Raw genomic sequence first — 27,634 nt, 5'->3', positions numbered from 1 at the left:
TTCATTTGACGTGGACGTGACGTCGACGTAAAGCGCGAAATTTGACTGGCGGTCGGAAGTGAAAAAGATAAGCGCAAAATCACAGACAGACAGTACGCAAAATGCCTATGTCCTGTTGTGTTTACGGATGCTCCAGTAGGTCGACCAGAGAAACCGATAAACGGTATTTTAGGGTACCAAAAATAGCCCAACGAAGAGGAGAAAAATGGAAAATTCTAACCGAAAAACGTAGGAAAAAATGGATTTTAAATTTACGTTTACAGTCGGGAGGAGCAGAGTCTGCCAATGCCCGTGTCTGCAGCGACCACTTCGTCAGAGGTAATGTTATGTTTGCAAACGAACTTATTAGCATTAGGTTGTCGTTAAATTCTCGTTTACTTAGTGCTTTTAAGTTAGTAGTCTAATATTGACTTGATTGGGACTATAGGCTGCCCAAGTGCTTTGGATGACGAAGAGTCGGAGGACTGGGCTCCGACGGTCAATCTCGGCTACGAACGAAAACCCAGATCGGAATCAGTTCTCAAACGAGAGAAAAGAATGAAGCTTAAGGCAGAACAGCATCGATGTGCAGAGGCGATTTTGGATATGCAACAGACGGCTGAGAGCCCGGATTTGAGCCTAGTGACAGTGGAGAACCCCGAACTGCAGCTTCCAGCTGAGAATCCACAACCAGAAGACTTCAGTGTGAATGAGACATTCACTTATCCAGGTAAGATATTGTGCTGAGATGTAAAACAAACAAGAATCATGTCAAAGAGAAAAAGATGCCATTATCTGTAATGATTATGGTCCAAGTTACATATTACATGTTTGTAATTTTTTAATCACAGAGTAAATCCATACCATTTTATTCAGAAAAAAAGAAAAAGTGGCACTTATTACCGTCAGGCACACACCACAGGTTTTTGTACACTGCTATGGTTCTTATATTGCCAGATTCCAGACAGTCTCCTTTCACAGATAAGTAAAGATATCCGTAATGTAAGGTTTCTGTGGTGAGAAACATATAAATATATTTTTTGTTTAGACGCAACATGTTTTTTTGTTGATTAAAAAAAATAATTACATTAAATTAACATAGTGAATTAAACACATTACACCAGATTCTAATAGCCCACTAAAAAACGGGGTCTAAAGTTGCACAATAGCTGCTCTCCTGACTCTCCACAGTGTCCTCCATGTTTACTTCCGCCCTCCACTCAAAAATCGCGCTGCCTCCGCACGTCATCAGAACCACGTGACCGCAACCCAACTATTGTACAATACTTTGTACTGAGGCAAATGTAAACAAACACAAACAAAAAAACAATAAGAAAGGCAGTGGAAGCAAATCTGTCTGTTGTTTTATAATAAATTACAGTCTGAGTAGGAAAAAATAATGTTATTTTGTTTTTCTCTACCAGGTTCACTCAAATTAAACCACAACCTGAATCTAGATGTGGAAGAAAATTCAATTTAATTAAAAAAATGACTATTCAAAATGCTGCTGCCCGCCTCTTGACTGGTACCCACAGGCATGAACATGTAACACCTGTCCTGTCTTCTCTTCATTGGCTTCCCGTTCATGACAGAATTAATTTCAAAGTCCTAACACTGGTTTATAAATGCCTTAATGGTCTTGCTCCCCCATACCTTTCCGAGTTACTTCAGCCTTACATTCCTTCACGGACCCTCAGATCAGCTGACCAGCTGCTGTTGGTTGTCCCAAAATCAAGGCTCAAACGTAGAGGAGAATGAGCCTTTTCAATTATGGCCACCAAACTATGAATACGCTGCCTTTAAATATTAGACAGGCATCTTCGTTTCCTGTTTTTAAAACACTTTTGAAAACACACCTTTTTTCGATAGCGTTCAGACTGGCGTGAGTTGATGTGTTTTTTGATGTGTTTTATTATGTTTTTATGTGAGTGTCAGTGGTTTTATCTTGTGTTTTACCCTTTTGTTTCTGTACAGCACTTTGGGCAAACCTTTTGTTTTTAAATGTGCTATATAAATAAATTGGATTTGGATTTGGATTCACCGCCATCTTCCTTGGAAACTGGGCTTCTAATCTCTGCTGAACACTTTCGTATAAAGCAGCAGGTTGACCACTATCCAGCTCCTGGCGCAGGATCCTTATGTAATTGCTCTTTGAAATCCAGTCGTCAGGCAGGACAGACGTCCTGGGAGTTCTCAGCTCAGCAAGAGTTATTTTCACCTAGAAGACATGTTGCATTCCCTTACTCCAGGCGAGTCCAGAGCCTCTGACTTTGGTTTGATCCACATAAGGACCCTGCTGTTATCCATGGGACAATCCCAGGAGCTGGTAGAGCCACATGCAGTGAGACATGCTGAAGGGAACAAAAGGCACAGACACCGAAAAACAACAAAGACACTCTGGGCCTTCCAATTTTCTGTCCTGATTCAGTTTTTATCTCTCAATCGTCATCTTGATTTGTCTTAATGCTACCATCTATGCCTGTGAGTGACTCACTCTTCTCTGTAAAAGTTTCTGTTTTTACTTCCTCCCACACAGCCTTACCCCCCTTTCCTCACTCCCTCGTCGCCTACTTCTGGATTTAGCAGAAGGATTTAATCTGACTGCGTGGACTCCTGTTGATCTGCCTGCTACATAACCTCTCCAGAAACATCATACCCATCATCATCTGCTCTCATCACCAGAGTGCCCCTTTTCTTCCTCCCACTCTTTAACATTGTCATTTGAAACCCGAGCAGGATCTGCCTCAGGAAGACCCAAATCCATTTCCATCCTCATGCTAAGAACAGTGGGTGTGATTGGCCTGTTAGCAACTGACTGATTATTCTGCCCTCGAGCAAGGTTTTCCCTACCATTGGTTAGGATGAGTTCATTCTGCTGTTTAACAAAATGTATCAACCATTTCAAAAACAGCAACAAATAAACAAAACAAAAAGAGAAGAATTATAAAATGTTCTAAACCTTTATGCTACGTCACAAAGCAAAGAAGCAATGGCTGATTGAAGAGTTGAACACAACTCTTGGTGAATTTTGCAGTCTGAACAGAAATTCTAGACACTGGATGATATAAATATAAATGAAAGGGTTCAATTTATTTAGCAGACTGCATTTATTGATAATATGTAGTGTGGTACTGAAAGCTGCAGCACTCATTGTTTATTGGTATTTAAGGAAGCTTCTGAAGGGCTAAAAATATTTTCAGTTTGGCATATTTTTGCAATTAGCTGGATGTTATGTTAGAACAGTTCACAGCATGTAAAAGCTTCAAACTAAATAAGAGAAGTTTACTGAATAAGAACGTCAATATAGACGTACATATATTTCTTTAAAATCATATAAACTGCTATAAAATAGTGCTGAAGCCAGTTACCCTCTTCTGTACTGTGTACAACTATTTAGTTGGATCAGAACCCCCCAGTTATGCAACACTGGCAATAACAGAGGGCAGAGTCCACTCTACGGGTTCTGGGATTTTGAAATAGCAGAAATTTCTGTGAACTGTAGCAAAATCAGGTTCAGTTACAGAATAGGGATACACTTTTATTCTATCATCAATAAAATAATGAAAAAGTCAAACAGTGAACAAATTTTTGTCATGAATTGATGCTGATTGAAAGCTATATTTTCACATTCTTATTCTATCTATCTTAAAGATAAGCACACATTTTAAAAGGTGTGACCTATTGCTTACCAAATATGCGACATGAAGAACATGAAATATCATGAAACCATGTGAGAATAGACATTTTTGTTAAACTGGATGTCATTAATCTCAAGTTTCACAATTTCCCACTGCAAAACAAAACAAAACAGACTTTATCTTTGTTTGCACACTGTGTCATGTTCTGCAGGAATGATATCCACACTGGGAATACTGAAGCAGACTGTGAATACTTCCATGTGAACCCATAATTGCTTTAGTTTGGTTTATTATGATGCTACAGTTTCCCACTTTGCTCTTCCCGAGGACAAGGGAAAAAAAGGTATCATCATAATACGCAACATAGGAATTTAATTAACAGCATATGAAAATGTACTAGCATGCTACATTTGATGCACTAGCAGTTTCAGTAGGTTAATAATATAAAATTAGTACATCCAAAGATATGGAGAAATACCATTAGCTAAAGCTACTAGTTTGATGCTCTTGGTTAAACAAAATACTTTGATTAACCTCTGAGTATACTGTATATTTGTATATTTGAATACATTTTTCAGAGAGCTTCTATTAACTTCTGTGTAAAAGGGCTTATCAAGGTGATTTAAAAATGATGAAGTGGTATAGTGGGGTATATGCAGAGAAAAGACTGAGAACTTCTGAGATTAAAGTTATACATTTACAATAAAAATCATTTTACAGTCTTGGTCTAGCATGGTAATTTACAAACAAAAACAGACATTTTTTGATATGCAGTATGTCATTTGCAAGATATGAATAAATGCACTATATAATGGATCACATAGAACTCAGAACAGCATCCAACAACAACAGGTTCAACAAGCTGTTGTTGGACCTTAAACATAAAAACACAGATTAAAAAAAAGGAGAATTAGAACTCGTTTTTATAGCTTCCAACACATGATCATCAATTGTTATTCTTTTTGTCACACTATACGCTGACATTCAGCACATTGAAGCTAACTGCCTTCTTCGTCTCCTTCTTCTTCTTCCCCCTTGCTCCCTTTATGGGACTTCTATTGTTCTCTCGTCGGTTTGTTGGTTGGTTGTCTCTATAGGACAAAGCTCCGTTTTAGGATCCATCACAATAGGTGGAGGCATGCTGAGACACAGCACTTGAGCACTGAACTCCTCCATCTCCTTCTGCTCCAGCTGTCTCCTCCGGCTAAGTAGGTAGAACTCCACTGTGCGGTAAGTGGGGGACTTGATGTGCATGGTGAGCACCATACAGTCTGCACAGGATGTATAAAACAAAGTTCCAGTGAGGTTGACGTTTCCCGCCTTCATGGTTAAGATGTGGCCTTCCAAAGTAAAGTCAAAGAGATTATACTGGCATCTGCCAGCAACTCGTTCGGCTGTGATGTACGAGGAGTTGCGGATATCAACAACTACACTGGCTTTACTTCTCTCAATGAACTGAAATGGAGGATTTTTCAGACTGACAGCGACTAAAGACCACCTTCCCGTCACATTTTGAATATCAAACTGTTCCGAAGGCTTGACCAACTTTTCACAGGCCAGAGGAGCTGAACGGCTCACAGACACCAAACAGAGAACTGTGAGAAGTATCGCAAACATGATGTCCGTTGCAACGTGGGGTCTCACTGAAAATGTGTCTGGTAAAGAGGTTCTCCTTCTAGTTCAGTTCTTTCACATTCTCAGTTTTGTAGTTCTGGAAATTCCAGGATGGGTGAAAGGATTGTGTGTTGTTTACACCATGTTTGGTAAATTCAACATTCAGTCTAATGCAATATTTGAGTAACAAATGGTCAATGACCTCAAGTTGCATGCACTCTTTATTTTATCAGTTGTGATAAATCTATGTTTTAAATTGAGAAGAAATGGAAAAATATTAAAACCTCACTTTTGCTTTATTTAGCAGAGACTTTTGAAAGTTTTTGGGTTGGTTTAAGTACCTTTGCCAGCGTAGCTGCTTCAAGCGTAAAATTCATCATCTGCTCTCCCCATAGAGAGAGAATCTTAAATATGAAAATCTAGTAATAATGTTAACGCGATACAGGCTGTTCCAATATATTGTGTGCAAGTTTTTTAATTGTTCAGGTTTCAGGTTATTAAAGCATAAATGAGAAGTTCTTTCTCAGATGCTCCCCTACATATTACCAAATCTAACACTGAGCTCTTGTGATTTGTGGTTTTGCACCAAGTAACTGAACAACTGCTTTTTAAGTCATTCTTGAGTCCTCTTTACCACAGTTGGCTATAGCCAAGTAATAACACCGGTTGGGCAATATCTCGCACTGAGGAAAAAGTCTGTTTGAAAACATTGTGAGGAAAGAGCAATGGCGATGGAGGACTGACTGTTTCGCAATGCTATGCACAAAAGCAGTGACTAGCACTGTTACCTCCCAGCAGGAATTTCCTGGGTTTGAACGCAGCAGTTGGCTGGCTCATGTCTGTCTGGGGGTCATATGTTCTCCCTGTGCCTGAGTGGGCTCTCTCCAGGTACTCTGGCTTCTTTCTGAAGTCCAGACATGTGCATATTAGCTCAACCAATAATTCTAAATTGGCTGTAGGTGGGATTTTATTGTCTGTCTCTCTCTGTTAGCTCTGCAACTGACTAGCAACCTGTCCTAGGTGTGACATGGATGTCAAACTCATTTTATATCAATGGCCACATACAGCTCACACTGATCTAAAGTGGGCCGGACCAGTGAAACTTTGCCTTCTGCCAGTGTGAAGACTTTAAACTGCTCATTTAATCCCTGAGATATCCCTGTATAAAATGATGATACACGATAAAGAAATGCTATAATAATAAATGAAAGAAATCTTAAATTGAAAGAAATAAGCATGTAGGTCAGTAGACTTAATCTTGGTGTTGAAAGAAAGGGTTGGCTATAATAACAAATTATATGTAATTTATAGCTTGGACAAATGTATCCATGCACAGCACATCTGCACAGTGATGTTTGCACCTAGTTTAGAGAGGTACAGGATCCCCATGCAATAATTCTTTGAAATGTCTTTGTTGTCAGATGGAGCAGAGATTCTGGGAGCTCTCAGCTCAGCAGGACTTCTTTTCAGTTTGAGGACATGCTGCAGTCCTTTCTCCAAAGACTCCAGCTTCAGTCTGGTCCACAAGAGGACCCTGCTGTTATCCATGGGACTATCCCAAGACCTGGGAGAAGCTCTTGCAGTGAGACATGTTGAAGGGAACAACAGCTACTGCCAAAAGGTGATGACTAGTTCCCTTATTTCTTTCATAATAAAAAACTTCATGTGCATACATTTGGAAGACTGGTCCAGTGTGCACTCACTGTTTTGTATCCAAAATAAAAATCAATAAATACAATGTAAAAGTAAACTGTTTGTAGTAATACATGCAAAGTTAAGTTTTGTGTCTTGGGATTTCTCAACCTGAATCTTAAATTCTGTTTCCTAGTGGTGTCTATATAACTAGATAAAAAACCATGAACAGAGAAAAAATGTAATACAGTCGTTTGTATTTCTTTTGCATGAAGCATTGATGATGTTTTGGGACAAATCCAGTATTTGAAGAAAAAAAAAAACTCTGAATGCAGACCAGGTTATGTTAAGAAGAGTATTGCAAATGACAGTTTAATCATTAAATCATTTCAAAAAAAAAAAATCATACACGCTTTCTGTATACAGTATGTACATTTTCTGTTGTTATTTAAGGAAGCTTCTGAACGGTTAAAATATTTTCAGTTTGGCATATTTTTGCAATTAGCTGGATGTTATGTTAGAACAGTTCACAGCATGTAAAAGCTTCAAACTAAATAAGAGAAGTTTACTGAATAAGAACGTCAATATAGACGTACATATATTTCTTTAAAATCATATAAACTGCTATAAAATAGTGCTGAAGCCAGTTACCCTCTTCTGTACTGTGTACAACTATTTAGTTGGATCAGAACCCCCCAGTTATGCAACACTGGCAATAACAGAGGGCAGAGTCCACTCTACGGGTTCTGGGATTTTGAAATAGCAGAAATTTCTGTGAACTGTAGCAAAATCAGGTTCAGTTACAGAATAGGGATACACTTTTATTCTATCATCAATAAAATAATGAAAAAGTCAAACAGTGAACTAATTTTTGTCATGAATTGATGCTGATTGAAAGCTATATTTTCACATTCTTATTCTATCTATCTTAAAGATAAGCACACATTTTAAAAGGTGTGACCTATTGCTTACCAAATATGCGACATGAAGAACATGAAATATCATGAAAGTACTATATGTGGATAGACATTTTTATTAAACTGGATGTCATTAATCTCAAGTTTCACAATTTCCCACTGCAAAACAAAACAAAACAGACTTTATCTTTGTTTGCACACTGTGTCATGTTCTGCAGGAATGATATCCACACTGGGAATACTGAAGCAGACTGTGAATACTTCCATGTGAACCCATAATTGCTTTAGTTTGGTTTATTATGATGCTACAGTTTCCCACTTTGCTCTTCCCGAGGACAAGGGAAAAAAAGGTATCATCATAATACGCAACATAGGAATTTAATTAACAGCATATGAAAATGTACTAGCGTGCTACATTTGATGCACTAGCAGTTTCAGTAGGTTAATAATATAACATTAGTACATCCAAAGATATGGAGAAATACCGTTAGCTAAAGCTACTAGTTTGATGCTCTTGGTTAAACAAAATACTTTGATTAACCTCTGAGTATACTGTATATTTGTATATTTGAATACATTTTTCAGAGAGCTTCTATTAACTTCTGTGTAAAAGGGCTTATCAAGGTGATTTAAAAATGATGAAGTGGTATAGTGGGGTATATGCAGAGAAAAGACTGAGAACTTCTGAGATTAAAGTTATACATTTACACTAAAAATCATTTTACAGTCTTGGTCTAGCATGGTAATTTACAAGCAAAAACACAGACATTTTTTGATATGCAGTATGTCATTTGCAAGATATGAATAAATGCACTATATAATGGATCACATAGAACTCATAGCAGCATCCAACAACAACAGGTTCAACAAGCTGTTGTTGGACCTTAAACATAAAAAAACAGATTAAAAAAATGGAGAATTAGAACTCGTTTTTATAGCTTCCAACACATGATCATCAATTGTTATTCTTTTTGTCACACTATACGCTGACATTCAGCACATTGAAGCTAACTGCCTTCTTCGTCTCCTTCTTCTTCTTCCCCCTTGCTCCCTTTATGGGGCTTCTATTGTTCTCTGGTCGGTTTGTTGGTTGGTTGTCTCTATAGGACAAAGCTCCGTTTTAGGATCCATCACAATAGGTGGAGGCATGCTGAGACACAGCACTTGAGTACTGAACTCCTCCATCTCCTTCTGCTCCAGCTGTCTCCTCCGGCTAAGTAGGTAGAACTCCACTGTGCAGTAAGTGGGGGACTTGATGTGCATGGTGAGCACCATACAGTCTGCACAGGATGTATAAAACAAAGTTCCAGTGAGGTTGACGTTTCCCGCCTTCATGGTTAATATGTGGCCTTCCAAAGTAAAGTCAAGGAGATCATACTGGCATCTGCCAGCAACTCGTTCAGCTTCGATGTACGAGGAGTTCCGGATATCAACAGCTATACTGTCTTTTCTTCTTACAAAGTTCTCATTTTCCCAATCTTTCAGACTGACAGCGACTAAAGACCACCTTCCCATCACATTTTGAATATCAAACTGTTCCAAAGGCTTGACCAACTTTTCACAGGCCAGAGGAGCTGAACGGCTCACAGACACCAAACAGAGAACTGTGAGAAGTACCGCAAACATGATGTCCGTTGCAACGTGGGGTCTCACTGAAAATGTGTCTGGTAAAGAGGTTCTCCTTCTAGTTCAGTTCTTTCACATTCTCAGTTTTGTAGTTCTGGAAATTCCAGGATGGGTGAAAGGATTGTGTGTTGTTTACACCATGTTTGGTAAATTCAACATTCAGTCTAATGCAATATTTGAGTAACAAATGGTCAATGACCTCAAGTTGCATGCACTCTTTATTTTATCAGTTGTGATAAATCTATGTTTTAAATTGAGAAGAAATGGAAAAATATTAAAACCTCACTTTTGCTTTATTTAGCAGAGACTTTTGAAAGCTTTTGGGTTGGTTTAAGTACCTTTGCCAGCGTAGCTGCTTCAAGCGTAAAATTCATCATCTGCTCTCCCCATAGAGAGAAAATCTTAAATATGAAAATCTAGTAATAATGTTAACACGATACAGGCTGTTCCAATATATTGTGTGCAAGTTTTTTAATTGTTCAGGTTTCAGGTTATTAAAGCATAAATGAGAAGTTCTTTCTCAGATGCTCCCCTACATATTACCAAATCTAACACTGAGCTCTTGTGATTTGTGGTTTTGCACCAAGTAACTGAACAACTGCTTTTTAAGTCATTCTTGAGTCCTCTTTACCAGAGTTGGCTATAGCCAAGTAATAACACCGGTTGGGCAATATCTCGCACTGAGGAAAAAGTCTGTTTGAAAACATTGTGAGGAAAGAGCAATGGCGATGGAGGACTGACTGTTTCGCAATGCTATGCACAAAAGCAGTGACTAGCACTGTTACCTCCCAGCAGGAATTTCCTGGGTTTGAACGCAGCAGTTGGCTGGCTCATGTCTGTCTGGGGGTCATATGTTCTCCCTGTGCCTGAGTGGGCTCTCTCCAGGTACTCTGGCTTCTTTCTGAAGTCCAGACATGTGCATATTAGCTCAACCAATAATTCTAAATTGGCTGTAGGTGGGATTTTATTGTCTGTCTCTCTCTGTTAGCTCTGCAACTGACTAGCAACCTGTCCTAGGTGTGACATGGATGTCAAACTCATTTTATATCAATGGCCACATACAGCTCACACTGATCTAAAGTGGGCCGGACCAGTGAAACTTTGCCTTCTGCCAGTGTGAAGACTTTAAACTGCTCATTTAATCCCTGAGATATCCCTGTATAAAATGATGATACACGATAAAGAAATTCTATAATAATAAATGAAAGAAATCTTAAATTGAAAGAAATAAGCATGTAGGTCAGTAGACTTAATCTTGGTGTTGAAAGAAAGGGTTGGCTATAATAACAAATTATATGTAATTTATAGCTTGGACAAATGTATCCATGCACAGCACATCTGCACAGTGATGTTTGCACCTAGTTTAGAGAGGTACAGGATCCCCATGCAATAATTCTTTGAAATGTCTTTGTTGTCAGATGGAGCAGAGATTCTGGGAGCTCTCAGCTCAGCAGGACTTCTTTTAAGTTCGAGGACATGCTGCAGTCCTTTCTCCAAAGACTCCAGCTTCAGTCTGGTCCATAAGAGGACCCTGCTGTTATCCATGGGACTATCCCAAGACCTGGGAGAAGCTCTTGCAGTGAGACATGTTGAAGGGAACAACAGCTACTGCCAAAAGGTGATGACTAGTTCCCTTATTTCTTTCATAATAAAAAGCTTAATGTGCATACATTTGGAAGACTGGTCCAGTGTGCACTCATGATTCACCTTTCAATGCTTTAACATATCTTTTTCTAAGCAGTATGTCCAAAATAAAAATCAATAAATACAATCTAAAAGTAAACTGTATGAAGTAATACATGCAAAGTTAAGTTTTGTGTCTTGGGATTTCTCAACCTGAATCTTAAATTCTGTTTCCTAGTGGTGTCTATATAACTAGATAAAAAACCATGAACAGAGAAAAAATGTAATACAGTCGTTTTTGTATTTCTTTTGCATGAAGCATTGATGATGTTTTGGGACAAATCCAGTATTTGAAGAACAAAAACTCTGAATGCAGACCAGGTTATGTTAAGAAGAGTATTGCAAATGACAGTTTAATCATTAAATCATTTCAAAAAATTATACACGCTTTCTGTATACAGTATGTACATTTGTAACAGAGTCATCTCAGGAATTCCAGGCCTTCCATGTTAAGAATTAAAAAAAACCAAACCCATATGTATCATACTTTTAGGTAATATTTTTTTAACTATCAATGGAGCACACTGTTTATAAATGACACAATTTAACCAAATAGTCAGTTGGTTAAACCTGTTTAGGCTACTGTAGTGGGATTAAAAACATTTATTAAAAGGCCTAAAGCATTAACAGTCCAGCTTCAAGTCAGTAAAACAGAATATCTCCAGAACTTTATGAACCTTTCCATATCATTGCAATTTTCTAGTTACAACTCAGATTTTTAAAACTACAAAATGACTTCAGCAAATAATGTAAAATACATGAAATCGTTTTTTTTCTCTGAAGAGAATTATATCAAACTCAAAACAGTGTGGCCCAAAAAACTGTTTTTTTTTTCTTTTTAAAACTGTAGTTCCACTTTAAAACTAGTTCAGTCCATATGATTCCTCTCCTCATGTTGGAGCGAGCACACTTCCTGTTGCAGCATCAAAGCTTGAGACTGGGGATGAGGAAATTTCAAGAGGAATACTAGGAATGTTGGCAGTGGACAGTGGAGGAAAGGGAAGCAGCTTCCAGGCATTCTTATTAAAAAAAATGGATGGATGCACAAAACAAAGAGATGAGGGAAGTAATTGTTATGAACTGAGCAGCCAATGCACAGGCTAAAGGATACTGGCAGAGTGAAGAGGTTGAGAGCAAATGCATGTACACAGAGGGCATTTACATGACAGAGCAGCAGTCGCATTTTTTGGGCTTGGGTGACTCAGACGCTGCTCCCTGGCTAGCTGCGTTTGGGCTCTGTGCCTCTGCATTGGCTGGGCTGTCAGCGCCTGCTGGCTCTACCATAGTGCTGGGGGCTTTGGCGTTCAACAGAAGGGGTTCCTGTTCCCCAGGCCCTGCCTCTGTTCTTTGGTTTTCTTGGGCATCAGACAGAGGCACCTCCTGGAACTGATCAGTAAGACAGGTAGCCTCATGTGCTTTTGATGCTGCCTCAGTTTCCTCTGGTACTGCTGCTGATTCTTCAGCTTGAACCTGTAGATCGGGACTAAGATTAGAAGGTTGTGCCTCAGTATAGACAGGCAACAAAGCCACCGCAGTGCTCTCTGGAGGACTGATTAGGGACTGCGACTGCACACAGGCTGGATCTTTCAAATCGTTGTCCTGGCCCTCAGTTTTTACATCTTTATCTTCATCTTCACCTGGATTTGCCTTTATGCTATCATCTATGTCTCCCAATGGCTCACTCTCTGGCTCTGTAAAAGTTTCTGTTTGTACATCCACCTCTGCAGCCTCCCCTCCCTCTTTTCTGGCTTCTCCTTCTGGATTTGGCAGAAGGATCTGGTCTGACTGCACGGATTCCTGTTGATCTGCCTGCGACACAACCTCTCCAGAAACATCATCCCCATCATCTGTGATGAAGATGCATTCTGCTCTCATCACCAGAGTCCCTTCTTCTTCCTCCTCTTCTTTAACATTGGTATTTGGAACCTGGACCGGATCTTCCTCAGAAACATCCAAATTCTTTCCCATCTCCACACTAACATCACTGGTTGGCCCATTAGTGAGTGACTGATTATTTTCATCTGAAGCACTAACTTCAGTGTTTTCCACACCATTGGTTACAATGACCCCATTTTCATCCAGTGGTGCCTCTTGGTTTTCCTCCGTATCATCTTCAGTTGTTTCTGAAGAAACCAACAAATACATATCAATAAAGGTCAACAAAATTCATTAAAAATGTTCTTCATTCATTAATATTGAACTGAACCTTTTACACTGATTATAAACTTTCATAATGGCTGGTGTAGAAGCAGCTTTTCAATACAATTAGAGGTTGCTTTTTACATCATTAGCTCAGTGCAGCCAATTCATGTACAACAATTAACCAAACGGTTTTCTATCCATGAATGATCCATTAGATGGAAAAATTATTGACCTGCTCCATGAAGTGCATACTAATGAAGAGAGGTATCCGTTTGAATGAAGCAGAACATATTGACCATTTCAACATCAGATAAAAATACATTAAAAAAGAAAAATAATAATAATATAGATATATTTTTTTAGCTGATGTTGAAATGTCTCAACATCATTTAGATATGCGTATATATCTAAATAATAAAGGAAAATAAATATATGCTAAACCTTTTAGGCTCGGCCATGAGGTAAAGAAGTATTAGCTTAATACAGAGTTGGACACACGAGAATGTAAACTGAGGACTGGACTTAAACTAGATACAGTATGCCAACTAATGTTTTTGAAGCCATTTAAATTCTGCAGTCTGGACAAGAAAGTTCTAGGCACTGGATGATTTCAATATAAATGGATGGGTTGATTACATTTCACCAACTCTTTTGTCTACTTTAACAGCTTGAGTAGCATCCCAACGGACATGTCCACGAACCTGCTGAACTATAAAAATGCAAGTTATGCACTTAGGTTTCTATTAGCATATATTTAAATTCAAACCCTTATCCAACATGTGTAATTATTCATAACAGAACATATGATCTTCCTGTGCAGCATAGGTACGCGCGTGCCACTCTGTCCTTTATAATGCAAATTTCTATCAGTGTATACAACTCATATAGACAAGCACATCTGCAGGGAATTACGTGGTCTTTGAGGTGAGATAAACAGGGTCAGCACAAGCTGGTGATTAGATAAGAATTAACAAGAGGAAGAACAAAGAAAGGATAAGATTTTATCAGGCTCAGGATGATGATGGAGATTTTAATAAAAGCCTGGATGTTTCTGGATGATATTCTGTTGAGGTGAATGTCCTATGCCCACCTGATCCAGTTGAATTGTTTTCTCCATTCTGTGCAACATCACTGACCACTTCTAAGGACAAAATAATTAGTTATTAACAGACATGTAATGTGTAACTCGAGCATGCTGAACATGATGGCGCAATAATTAATCAGAATTTACAGTATAAGGTGTACTGCATCAGTTATTACACCTGTGCTTCGGATAAGCTGTCATGTCCTGACTAAATTACGTTATTCTTTCTATAGGATGACGTCCATTCACAATCCACTGCAAGTAAAGAAAGAAAAGCTGGAAGAAGTCCCAGAATTAAAGAAATGAAATCTAACCAGTATGGACTGATGCAATTAAGTAAAAGCAGAATTAGTAGCGCAGCTGTTGACTGACAGTTGGTAGGTGCCAGAAAAGTGTGCACGCACACATTGAAAGGCTTTGGACAGAATACCATGTGAGTGTTAAGTGAAGCAGGCAGATGGATGACAGCAATGCCTCACTCTACATTTATACATACAAATTCTCTATGAATTTAAAATGTAACTATTTTTCAGGGTTAATTTACTGAATTTATCACTTTCTTTGATTAAAGAAGACAATGAAAAGCAAAGCACCAAATTTTAACATTTCTTAATTCCCAAAGAAATGTTCATCTACTTACCTTCTCCAGCATGTGACATTTTTACCTGTTGGGTAAAAAGGAACAGGGGACAAATTAAATGTATTGTACTCAAATGGTGACATTGTGAAGTGTTGACTTTCTAAAGTTTGCTCATTTCTACCCAACACTATAATCAGTTGAGACAAGTGCAGCTTAAACTGATCTAAACTGATTAAACTTTCCCCTTCAAATGGGCGAGATATGATGAGATTGAGACAGATGATCTGCTGTGGCAACCCCTAAAGGGAGCAGCCAAAAAAAGACGATGCACATTTTAAGGGTACTTAAAGTCAATGCTCTGTCATAAAATACAAACATTAAAAAAGCAACAACCACAATAGCGTGATAGAAAGAAATGAAGCTTTATTTCTGAACAGACTGTGGCTGTAGCCAGCAGCTGCCTGCTGGCGTCACCTCTGCTAATTCGAGTCACTGACTCTCTCAACCGTTATTGTGATGTTGATGCCCTTTGGGGCATTTCTAATGCAATTACCTAATTGCAGACCATCCAAGAAGCTCATTCTCCACTTTTAGTGACTGAAATTTTGGCATTTTAGCCTAAAACTTAGCTCTACAGCCTCATATCCAAACATAGTCACTTCTGATTCAAAAAATCTAAACGTGGCAGTAACTATAATGCTGAAGTTTATGCTGTTTACAACCAGTGGGTGAAGTCACAGTGGCTGTTTATGTAGATTATCTGTGGGAATTAAGTTTTTCATGTCACCATTTTGTGTGTCGTGTTATTTTGGTTGGTTTTTTTGTAAGTCGAGTTTTTTTGAAGGTCACCACATGTTATTTTCTGTGGTGTGTGAACGTGCTTGTAGAATGATTGCAGTGTTAATGGCATTTATTCACATACTGACTAACTTATCATCTACTTGTTGCTGTGGCTTGAGCTTTCACCCCTGCTGAGGTGAGTCAGCACCACTCAGTCAGTGTAAAGCTAGCACAGCACTGCTGTGGGTTCAGATGTTTTGGGCCAACGTAATCATGCTGACGTGACACGGGTGGAGAGACTAGCTGATGATTTGCACTGAGATAATGATTTTATGTTTGCTGGATGAGTCATTAATAAGCTACGTCCCAGTCCTCCTCCTTTAGATTTAGCGCTCAACACAATTTATTTAGCCAGCTCCCCATAAACAAGCTGCTGCTGCTGCAGCTGATGAGCAAAATTTATGTGGTTTCACTGTAACCAGTGAAAGTTGACCCCATCTAAAGTGCTTAACCACATCAAACATGCAAGAAGTGAAGAAAAAGTGTGAATTTGGTTTATCAGATGTACTGTACCTTTCACTCACTCCCAGTCTGGCCCACTAAAATCAAAGCCTTATTGCCTGAGCTTGTTTATAACATTTAATTTTCACAGAAGATAAGGTCAAGCATTCAAAGGTTCCTCTCCACAGCCAACATGGCTAATAGGCTGTAAAAGCTAATAAAAGTGGAATCTTCTGTTTACGTCTCCTACTGATTTTAGTTGAGCTCCAAAAGCCAAGGTTAAGATATGCAAGTATGACAAACTTTACTAAAAGACCCTGGAGCAGACGGTAGACGAGGACAGACGACTTTTGTTCGACTATAAAGGCCTTCGGACGTGAGGTACACATACGCGGCCTTGGCTTGAGCTGAAACAATAATTCAAGAGTGGATCTAGTGCCGTATTGTTTACATAACGGGGTTGCTTGCATTTATAAAGTTCCTGCTTTTGAACAAGAGGTGCTACATCAAAGGTACATTAAGAGTGGAATGCATTATGCATGGCAAAAAGCCACAGACAGAGGTTGTGGGAAATTTTCTGCTTAATGGAAGATGATGGAGCAAGCTTGTTCAACACATATTCCAACCCCTTTTGTGTCCACATAGTGACTGGGTGGGTGGGTGAGTGTGTGAGTGTGTATGTGAGCACACAACTACCGCACCGTTTCACCGTCCTCTGTCCTTTTCTCCAGCTTTTCTTGCTCTTCTGCCAACTGCTTATTCTCTGACTGCGACCTGAGACGGACACAAACGTACAAAGAAAGAAGAAACACAATCAAACCTATGATAACAACATCCTCATACTCGGTAAGGTCTAAAAGAACTTGGGTAAATATTACATTACCCTAACAGAATAATAGTAGGCATCACTACTACAAGCACTTTTCCCCCACATTTTAGTTTAAGGCCATGTACAACATGTGCTGGAAGACTTATTGGAAAGTGACAGAAAGCTGTGGACCTTTGGAATAATTAGAGTGGGATCTTTGTAATTTTCAGAGCTTTGACAACTTTGTCCACTACAGTTCAGAAAAATCTCTTCATGTGTGGCTCCTTCTCTGCGTGAGTTCAGTACTGGCAGGATTAAAATTCAGTTTTGCCAAAGAATACATTGTGTACAATAAAAGCAAAAAAAAAAGAGAAGAAAACTACTAGAAGTGAAACAGAAGAGGGTATTCTGTAATATACATGAAGTTTCAACTATGCAAATACAACTGAATTGTGACACTTCTCTCATTCTCTGCTTTGCCAACTGTCTCAGACAAACACAAAATGTCTTCCTTGTCTTCTAGCACTAACACACAGATGCACACACACAAAATCCCACAAACTGTGGATGTACTTTTCAATGTGCTCTTCTATATCCCCGGCCTGGTCGCTCCATGGAGGGGAGTGAAGGCTCTCAGCGTCCAGAGAGGTCGGGGACAAGGGAGCTCCTTCCATTAACCACTGCTCTCTCAGCGACTTCCTCTACGGGAACAAAGAAGGGGTGAAGGAGATGAAGGGGGAAAGAAACAGTGAACCAACTTTCATTAGTATTGTAGTTCATTAATGTAATTATATTATTGATGTGTTTAGAGGGTAATAATATGGAGAAATAGACTGCAAATATGATTATATCTCAGATAGGGCTGGGCCATATTATACCGTTCACGGTAATACCGGTATAATGTTAGGCAACGATAGGAAAATGAAATATCGCGATAGAATATGAGTCAAAAGCGCATGCGCAATGCCTTTGTTTTCATACGCTCATGGCCGATTGTTGAGTGAAACAGATGAACCAGAATTGGTTTGTAAAAATGGTGCCACTTCAGTGATGTGGAACTGGTTTGGTGTTTGTCCGTCAGATACACAACAAAGCACATTTTTTTTGTAGAACATTCAAGTGGCCGTCGTTATTGCCGTATTTGTCGGACTAAGGTGCTCGTAAATCTGGGAGGAATCTGGGTCCTAAACTCCCTCTCTTCAAGTCCCAAAGTCAAACAAACACTGCAGCATCACTAAGAGTTAAAAATGGTCTAAATTCTTTCATCTTTAATAAAATGATCAGCATTGCTGCTTTACCAGGTGTAACTATGAAGTTTAAGATCCAGGCACCCATGAAAACAGAATTTATTACATTTAACGGAGTTAGAAGTTAGCAGGAAGCTAGCGGAAGTTAGCTCGCTAGTTTCGCTAGTTACCTAAGCATGATATAGCATGTTCTGACTGAGAGATTTCTGAAAAAATTCAAACGTACAGCTCTGCTATCACTTCCAACATAAATGAAGACAGGAAGCTACACAGCAGTGACGTTTGTAAGGTTACTGAAGTTGGGCTAGCTGGTATATAATGATGTGCTACGTGATCGCTAGCGACACAGCTATGTTAGCATAACATAAACAGTGAAGCTGGAGGATGAACGCTAACACTTTTCCACTCAATAAAAGTTAACGTGAAGTTTCCTGATGGTTAGAGACAAATGCAATCGCATAGCAGGATGCTGTAAACGGACCAAACTTTAGTCAGGAGAACAACTGAGATAATCCATCTACAATAGAAGGTTAGTCATTAACATACTGCAACAACATGGGAATAGAGAAGCTGTGATAGAATACAGCATTAATGAATCAATGGTACAGAAATGGAGGAAGCCAGAAGAATGAGTTGAATAAAGTTTGATTTATCTGACTGCTTTGTTTCGCTTAATGTGCCTTATAATCCCGTGCACCTTATGGTCCGAAAAATATGTATTTGACTTTTTTATTTGGCACACTGCAGTTTAATGTTGCAAAGCAACTCTTTTTAACTTAAGTGGATATTATACATGGTCATGCTCAGGATATGTCAGCCCATTTCTACTGGAAATGCCTTTTGGTTAAACTTTCAGCAAGGAATTTGCATTTGCACTGTTAAGTTTTTATATAGCTTTAATGCACATAAAAAAACAGCTGCTTCTTTAAGTGAAAATAAATGGATGGTGTTTTTTTGCGCTAGTAAAGTTGTGGAGTTGTATTTTGTCTCGCATCAATTATATCGTCAGTTATATCGTTATCGCAAATTTTCAAATATATATCGTGATAAATATTTTTGGCCATATCGCCCTGCCCTAATCTCAGATCATTTTCAGTCATATTTTTAAGCAGCATTGCAAATCAATAGGTAAACTGGCTTATTAGCAGCACTGGAGGCCTGCCAACACTCAGTTTTTTCATGTTTTCTCCTGTATTTTACGACTTCCAGCATTATCATGCACTTTGCCAAACCATCCATGAAACACAGTCTACACCACAGACATAATAAAAGAGGGACGTGGCTCCAAGACTTATCGTTGCATAGAGGTTTATGGGAAAACAGCCCTCTGCCCCCTTGGTCTGTGACCTCAGTAAACACTTTCCTGATGACTTTACTGGACTCAAACACTGTTTCAGGTCACATTAAATAGAACATTATTCATTTTATAAATTATAGTAATTTTAAGACTCAGACAGGAGGATTATAAAGGGTACTGCTGATTAGTTAACAATATGTCACTCTCAAGTGGTTAGTCAGTAAACATGCAGCTTCATATCCATCGTGTCTAATTTCAAAATCCCACAATGAAAATGGTCAGGTTTCGTAACAGGACAAACCAGCAGCTGAAATCATGGTGACTACATCCTTTAAAAAAACAAACTGTCTATTGTCTATGCACACAATCAACACACTGTATATAATTTCAACTCTACTGCCACCTTAAGCTACCAACACAAGACCTGACGCAAGAGGTGTGTGCACAACTACTAACTGTGTAGGAAGATCTTTTAGATGCTTAACAACTTTTACTTCGAAGGTACGGTAACAAAATGATGAAACAAATAAATGTGACTTGGGGCATATGTTTGAATCAGTAAAGTTGAAAAGCTTTCTAATACTGTACTACTGGATTTTTAGCATGATTTTTAAAGAAAACATGGTATCCAAACAGTCAAATTATTGACAGGTTTGAAGAGCTCTGTGATATTTTTGTGCATTTGTTGAGTATTTCATTTGGTAGAAACCAAGAGATTTTTTTTTTTTTTTTTTCTTTGCTATTTGTTAGCACAGGGGAACAGAGCTGTATGAATTTATATTTATCTTCTGTCTTTTATTTTTAATTATTCTGATTTATTATGTTTTGTATACATATAGATATGAAAAAATATTCTTACTAATGTGATTATATATCAAAGCTGTTATAAAAGAGGTCTTTTGTTGATTTTGTTTATGTCTGGCGTGTTACCATTAAGGTGTATAAACATTGCGTGTGAAATATTAAATATATAAATTAAACAGAAAGTGCAGCTGATCAATCCCTTCAGCAACTAAATATCAACAGCAGTCCACATATAAGTTTAACAGCACAGTCAGAATGTTTAACAAATGAGTTAGCACACAGCTACTAGCCTACTTAGCACGAGGCTAACCTGGGCTAGTAGAAATTAACCATAAATAGATTAATAGACTAAAAGAACATTAATAAAACAGCTTCAGAAAATGAAATATCTGCAGATAGCGGTTCAGCAAGGTTATTTAGAGTAGATAAATTATATCTGGAATGTAGTAAAAGCAATAGAGTTAAGCTAGCTTACTGTTAGGTTACTCTTACCGTGCTGTAGAGTTATGGAACCGAGCTAGCATATTGCTAGTAGTGGTTGCTACCAGCAACAAAATGTTGCAGTTAGACCTCTGAACTAACTGCAGGTGGCAGTATAATAAAACAGGAAAACAGTGCAGTAATATTTCATTAACACTTGGGGCAATATATTTACTCTTGTGCAATTTATTTGAGTATCTAAATGCTCTACAATACCATATAATAGGATATTAATATAATAATATTTATATACGTAGCGGTATGCTACATTAATCCTTGAAGGAAAAAAAAGAGGGCAGTGAGGGGTGGATGTAAGCCAATATGCCTACCCATATTGTATTTGCTAAACAGAGAATAGCAGATTTTACACATTATACACCTTGCCTTTAAAAAAGCTAACCAAGGAGCTCAGAGCCAGCCACAAGTCAGTAGCCTCAGTATGAGAATTTGTTTTTCATTTAAAAAAAAGTGCTGTGCTGGTTTTGTTTGCTTAGGTGAAATATGTCAGTTAATTATTTATGCCTCTGTACAGTAGCATAGCGCTTTATTTTCAGTTGTCTAAGTCAGAGAAGATCCTGTAACTTACTGCAGTTTGGGGACATTTAAAATGTAATCTTTTTTTTTCTACTAAAACTAACATTTCGATAATAAACAGATTTTGTTGATATATATACTATATATTTTGAAATCGGCAAAGTCAATATTGCCATATTATACTTAGAGAGAAAAAAAGGAAATCCCAGTTGGCCAAGAAAATTGCAATTTGTGAATCTCTGCTTAACATGCCTCCAGGCACCTGCTTGAGCAGTTAATCGAAGCATTACATCAAATAACCTTAATTTGAAAGCACATATCTGATAAAAACTGCTCAAACCTAACCTCGAAATAAAGCATGGCATATAGAAGGCATGGATTTCTATTCAGTGTCATGTCTCTCTATTAAAATGTCTGGTCAGATCAATTCCCGCTGACACCAGTTGAGCTCTTTCTCAGCGATATCTCTCACTCTGTAATACGAGGTGATGTCTGCAAGCTTCTCAGAAACCACTCTGTTTCAGATTATTGGCCCATGTGTTCAAAATTTGGCCACCGTTGGCCAGTAGTTTCCTACTCAAAAGCAAACGTCACAATCCCATCTCTGTGTTTTCTCCTGCTGCGCAGGACAAGCCTGGCTCTGTTTCCCTCCCTGTGCCTTTGGCTAGCTGGGCAGGCCCCTCTAAACTTCTCTGCAGGTCAGGAACTGCATATAAGCTGCTGCTCCCACTTATCACATCCTTGCATCTAACCAGAGGTTAGAGTCAATGTCAAAGCTAATGAATGTGCTAAAAGCTGTAACGATAATAACTCCTGCGAGACGGCAATACAATCATGTAAGATTAATCGCTGAAGCCTCTTGCAAATAGACTTTTGATCTCAAAAACGCACATTTGGAGCACTCTGCACAAATTCACAGGCACACGCAATATTCTGTTACAGGATTTCTACTGGCACACACATGCATACCTGCATGCACACAAAACGCTTTCTGCACAAATTTCACAAAATTTGAGGAATGTGCCCCAGGGCAGCATAACACAGTGGAGTAGGAAGTTGGAACACCAGTGTGGAAATGATGTGAAAACAATAGAGCAGCTCTGTAACTATGTGAGTGTGTAAACACACACATAAAAACTGATTTCAACAAAGGAAGGCTTGCCGCTAACCCTGTGAGAGAGTGGCAGGGCGAGGAAATGTGCAAGTCTGTATTTACAGCTCATCCGTGTGTCTATGTGTGAGATACTGAATGTGAAAAGGAAATAAATTTGGAGGCAATCTGCTTGTTAACAAGCTGGAATGAGCCTACGGAGGATTTTAGCTGAGTGAAATTAAGGCTGTGTCTCTCTGTGTGAGTAAGTGTGTAAATGAATGAGACAGGTTAGCTCATTCCGAATATGTGTGTGTCAGACCTTGAACTGCCGTAGTCTGAGCTTCTCATCCTCCTTCTCTCTTCTGGATCTGTCCTGCTCTTCCTGCAACCGACGCTTCTCCTGCAAAAAAGAAGAGGAGGAATGCGAAATATGGCAAGGAAAGAGAATAAATATGGACATACTTAGAGAGTTTAGAAGAACTGACGTGCAGGAAGATGATTTGGAGAAACGTGCAAAAAAAAAAAAAGGTATGAAGAAAGAGTAAATAACACATCAGAAATAAAGAAAGGTGAGAAGCAGCCATGAAGAAGAAGTTAATGGAGAGGAGAAGTGAAATGAGGACACCTGTCTAACCACCAATCATGTCACAGGACACTGTCACTGTGAGCATTAGGTGTACTCTGTTTTACATAACGCTCAAAGCAGCTGTTCCCTGGCAAACTGGTGTTGTTTTCGTGGGACCGGGGACAGACTGGCTCAGCACGCAGTACACTCATTAAAATATTTAAGAGTTAAGGACAGCTCTAAGAGCACGGTCTCTTCACCCTCTTTTTTTCTGTGTATGCAGAGAGATGTGGATATGTGTGTGTGGACTCACAGCAATGGCCTCAATGCGCTGTTTGTATTTCTCAGCCTCATCCATCTCGGCACCTGGGACAAAAACAAGACGGGATAGGATCGAAGGTTAAAGATCAGAGGTTAAACAAATATGAGGCGAGTCGGCTGGACGCATTTATGCTCAAAATGTACCTTATTCACTGAATTGAGAGAATGAGCTTCAGCACTTATTTTGGACGAATGCTCTGGATTCCTATTATGCGTTTCCTTTTGTTGAGATGTCCATTTTATGCAGTTTTTGGCGAGTTTTTTGTGTTCTTGCAAAAAATGTCTCTGGCCTGAAGCAGTATTTCATAAACTTTTTTCAAACTTTTCTCAATAATGTTCCCCCTTTGAATTGTCTTCTCTTAGGGAAGTAAGCTCTCAGCAGCTCAAAGCATTTTCTAGTAGAAAAAAAGAAGACGTCTGCATAATATGTCTGTCTCCTTAAATGTCATCGAACATAAAAAGACTTAAAATACAACTCATTAGCTGTTTAAATCCATCACTAAGTTAATGATAAACAGTATTTTGATGACTTTATTTTCGCTGTGTTGTAACATTAGAACCATAAAAACCATTTGCTTTTCTTCCCCTATCTGGTTTAGAAACTGGCTGGCTAATGACAGTTACAAAGTGCATCGGAAACAGAAATACTGAATATAAAAATGTGGTTTATCAAACATTTTTCTATCAACTTACAACATTTTTGTTCATTTTTGTTTAAAAAACATGCATGATGCTGATAGATTTTAAATCAACAGAAAAATCAGAAGACCCCCTTGGCTCTATTTAAACTAACACTAGGGGTTCTAGTACCCCCCAGCTGAGAAACACTGGTTTGAAGAGTGTATAAAGATGAGAATCAAACAACATTTCTGCATTGGTCCCCAACTCTTGGAGTGCAGTTGAGTCTTCTACATCAGAGGACACAGGAGCAGCTAATGAGCGGTAACAAAAATCAAAATCATATTTGTGAAGTATGCAGCTGGACTAGCATTGGTATGTATCCTCATTAACAGACCCAATATGACTCACGATCATCCCCCCAAAAATGTCTTTCCAGTACCCCCATTAAGCTTTTTGTTTTTGTCATGACGCAGCCTCAGGCATCTGCAAGAAGATAAGCACAGACAATATTTGTTTTCCCTTGCAGCTGACACTCTGTGGGACAATATTTGAGTTACCCCAAACTAGGAGCAGAGCCACACATAGCAACCAGCTCACGGCAACTCAGTCATTACTGACTTCCTGCCATCACAAGCCTTAACTCTCCATATTTTGCTCTCCACAGAGTGAAACTCTTAAAATAAAATTTAAAAATAAAGTTACCTTCCTAGGAGAAAAACAACACGTATTTCTGACCCGCATGTAATTCAGCACTGACTAGGTTCCATAAAAATATGGAAAACATAATTAAAACAGTTATTGGAAATTGAAGTTTTTTTGGTTTTTTCCCCCACACAACGACAGCAACATTTTGCCTGTCACCGTCAATCCTGTGTGGTATGCTAGGAGTGCTGTCCTACACCAGTAAACATTTAGCCACCAGGGTAACTGAGATGTCACATTGGGACAGATCTGACTAATGCAGGGAGCCGTTTCTATACCAAATGCCACGCTGTCACAACTACTGCTGCTAATCGCCATCACAGCGCTTTGAAGCGCAAAATATGTGCTTACCAATGCACAACATGCACTCGCAAAACACTTTCCAGATGCATAACCTGTAAAACCTCATAAAGATGGTAATAAGCACACCAACAGGAAGGTTACATTTCAGAGATGATGCCAGATTTTAGACTAAAATACAACTTTATCCTGGCACATCAAATTCAATAAAATGAAAGAAGCTGCCAGAATAAGCCTTGACACATCAACTCTTGGACGCATTGCTTGTTTTTCCCCCAAATGCCCTCCCCATCCTGATGCACGCACACTGCAAACGAGGCCTCTGTTTTTTTCTTCCCAGAAGGCAACCTAGCGCTTTAGCTTATGTTGCTCCTAAAATCATAGCAAGAAACTTTCTCTTACCAACACCTGAAGGATTCCTTTTGGCACCCTCCAGGTGTGGGGAAGGTAGTGGTGGTGGAGGGGGGGGGACTCAAATAAAACATATGAAAATGTGCATGCACTTTGTATGGAGAGGGGAAACAGAGAAAGATTAAAAAAAAAGGAGGAAGGAGAAAAATTTTGATGAGGAGACGACCTCTAGCATGGCTCTCATTATTCTGCAGTTCTCTAAAATATGCACAAAGCATCAGCAGAAAGACATGTGAAAATATATACATATGCTATATATACAGAGACAACATAGAATGCAGCCTTCAAGAGCAAAAGAGCAAAAGAGGTAGAAAGCGACAAAATCTTATTGTGCCAGGGTTTTGAATGACTGAAGGTGCAGTGACAGCTTACAGTATAACCCTCCGTGGGGAGCGGCGGCTTGTGTCTCATCAGGGCTCCAGGAGAGCGCCTAGAATAGCAGCCAGAGATAAACAAGCAAACACAAACAAGAGCTTTGATGAGGAGGTATTGAGGAGCTCCCCGTAGACACACAGACTTCGATAATTAGACATGATACAAGAGGGTAGAGAAGGGAAGGCTGACAAAGTCAAAAAGTTAAGAGACTGGGAAAGTCAAGCTGGCTGAAGCAACAGAAAGATGAAAGGGGACTGAGGTGCAAATGTAGCAGCTGCTTAAGGATTGTGATTTCCTTTTGTCACTTCTAAATGTGACTGACCTGTAACACAAAGAGGCAGAGAGCAAACACTGTAGGAGTCTGAGAGAAAACAAAGGATTTAGGAGAACAGATCCTGATTGTCATCAAACTCAGGTCAGTCGGTTTGCAGCTAAACCAAAGAATCAATTTGTAATCTGGAATTTTAAAGGCCTGGAAACATCCAACATCTGGAGAACTGATTTCCATGCCCTCTGGTGAGGAGCATTTCAAAACCAATCAGTCAACCTAAGTCAATTTTGTTAATACAGCTCCAAATCAAATCCAAAGTGCAAACACTGACACTGTCTAACTCTAGAACCTTAAAGCAAATGTGCTACAAGCATATTTTAAAAGGATAAAAAACAGCACAATGTGCATGATGGGAAGATGTGTAGGTGATGTTAGAATAGACAGAAATGGTCAAACAAAAACAAAAATCAGGTTTGTGGGGACAGCAGTCTAAGCAGAAACAACCTGACTTCCTCCTCCCTTGCCATCTCTTCCAGGCGGACACCAAAGGTTTTTCCAAGTAGGCTGAGAGACATAATCTCTCCAGCAAGTCCTGGGCCTGCCCCAGGGCCTCCTCCTTGTAGGAAATGCCTGAAGCATTTCACCCAGGAGGTGGCCAGTAGTCATCCTAGTCAGATGCTTGAAGCTCCACATGGGGGATATTGGCTCGAACCCCTCTTGAATGACCAAGCTCCTCACCATGTCTCTAAGGGACACCCTGCCACCTTTGGGAGGAAACTCATTTCTGCCACTTGTATCTATTATCTCATTCTTTCAGTCTGACCCAGAGCTCATGGCCATAGGTGAATGTAGGGACATAGATCGACCAGCAAATCAACAGCTTCACTCCAGTCTCCAGTTCCACTCTCTACTCACTTATGACCAAGACCCCAAGATACTGAAACTCCTCCACTTGGTAGAGCTACTTATTACCAACCCCTAACTGGGTAATCCACTCTTTTCTGACTGAGAACCATGGCTTCAGACTTGGAGGTGCTAATCTTTATCCCGTCCTCATTCACACTCGAATGCAGACCATCCAAGTACAAACTGAAAAGTCAAGTCAACAAAACTTTAGATGCCATAATTCACTCGAAGTTCCTCAGCAATAACCCACACCCCCCAAATTAGGAGTCATATGAATATGAAATCTTTTTTTTTTAAACTATGAATCTTTTCACCTCAACTGTGAATATTCACACAACTCCCACAATCATATTCTGGCATTAAGAAAGCCCAGCAGCGCATAAATGTGTGGGACTTCAGGGCCTTTGTTAATTCAGCCTAAATCCAATACATCCCAGAAGCAGACAGCGGCAATTAAATCATGTGGTCATAATCATAGTTTTGCCACTACAGCATTTAATTACAGATAATGCTTCACCTGTAACACCTGTTACATGCCAGCTTAGATCAGTCCCATTAAACCAGATTTGGTTTTGAATGCTGTAATTTGCGTCCAACACAAAGCTTGCCAATTGAAGCTATCTGCTGTCAGTGGTATGACCCTCTACCACACACACACACACTCACACACACACACACACAGTAGTCTGTGTGTGTCTAGCAATGCTGAGATATCATTAACAA

General features: G+C 39.1%; 2 protein-coding genes across 10 annotated transcripts in view; one reads left to right on the top strand and one right to left on the bottom strand.

Moving 5' to 3' along the window:
• On the top strand, positions 1-3,510 carry LOC109202420 (uncharacterized). Of its 3 annotated transcripts, none has more exons than XM_025907788.1 (3): positions 1-318; positions 428-709; positions 2,516-3,510. In XM_025907788.1, the coding sequence occupies exons 1-3, from the start codon at positions 102-104 to the stop codon at positions 2,560-2,562; spliced, it is 546 nt and encodes a 181-aa protein (XP_025763573.1). In that variant the 5' UTR covers positions 1-101; the 3' UTR covers positions 2,563-3,510. The 3 variants fall into 3 exon arrangements, with proteins under 3 accessions (XP_025763573.1, XP_025763574.1, XP_025763572.1); XM_025907789.1 differs by lacking the exon at positions 2,516-3,510 and adding an exon at positions 1,954-2,328; XM_025907787.1 differs by lacking the exon at positions 2,516-3,510 and adding an exon at positions 1,171-1,276.
• Positions 3,511-11,411: 7,901 nt separating this feature from the next.
• Positions 11,412-27,634, bottom strand: part of palm3 (paralemmin 3) — a 33,625-nt gene continuing 17,402 nt past the window's right edge. For 2 of the 7 annotated variants that reach the window (XM_005469930.3, XM_005469929.2), the window contains exons 2-8: positions 23,318-23,370; positions 22,759-22,839; positions 17,558-17,685; positions 16,878-16,950; positions 14,956-14,980; positions 14,322-14,372; positions 11,412-13,212 (exon numbers count right to left, since the gene is read on the bottom strand). In XM_005469930.3, coding sequence (XP_005469987.1) covers positions 12,248-13,212; positions 14,322-14,372; positions 14,956-14,980; positions 16,878-16,950; positions 17,558-17,685; positions 22,759-22,839; positions 23,318-23,362 — 1,368 coding nt within the window. In that variant the 5' untranslated portion in view covers positions 23,363-23,370 and the 3' untranslated portion in view covers positions 11,412-12,247. Of the gene's footprint in view, positions 13,213-14,321; positions 14,373-14,955; positions 14,981-16,877; positions 16,951-17,557; positions 17,686-20,807; positions 20,973-22,758; positions 22,840-23,317; positions 23,371-25,731; positions 25,790-27,634 lie in introns of those variants that run through there. The other 5 variants (XM_013272975.2, XM_005469931.2, XM_005469932.2 and 2 more) reach the window with 5 other exon arrangements.

Source organism: Oreochromis niloticus, linkage group LG6 (genome assembly GCF_001858045.2).
Source record: "Oreochromis niloticus isolate F11D_XX linkage group LG6, O_niloticus_UMD_NMBU, whole genome shotgun sequence".
Taxonomy (NCBI): domain Eukaryota; kingdom Metazoa; phylum Chordata; class Actinopteri; order Cichliformes; family Cichlidae; genus Oreochromis; species Oreochromis niloticus.
This window is presented reverse-complemented; position numbering and strand designations above follow the sequence as displayed.

Bases quoted from the DNA above. Each gene is read 5' to 3' on its own strand.
- LOC109202420 (XM_025907787.1), top strand. From the start codon at position 102: ATGCCTATGTCCTGTTGTGTTTACGGATGCTCCAGTAGGTCGACCAGA. The intron at 319-427 runs GTAATGTTATGT...TTGGGACTATAG, and splicing joins CAGCGACCACTTCGTCAGAG to GCTGCCCAAGTGCTTTGGAT. The intron at 710-1,170 runs GTAAGATATTGT...GACTCTCCACAG, and splicing joins TGAGACATTCACTTATCCAG to TGTCCTCCATGTTTACTTCC.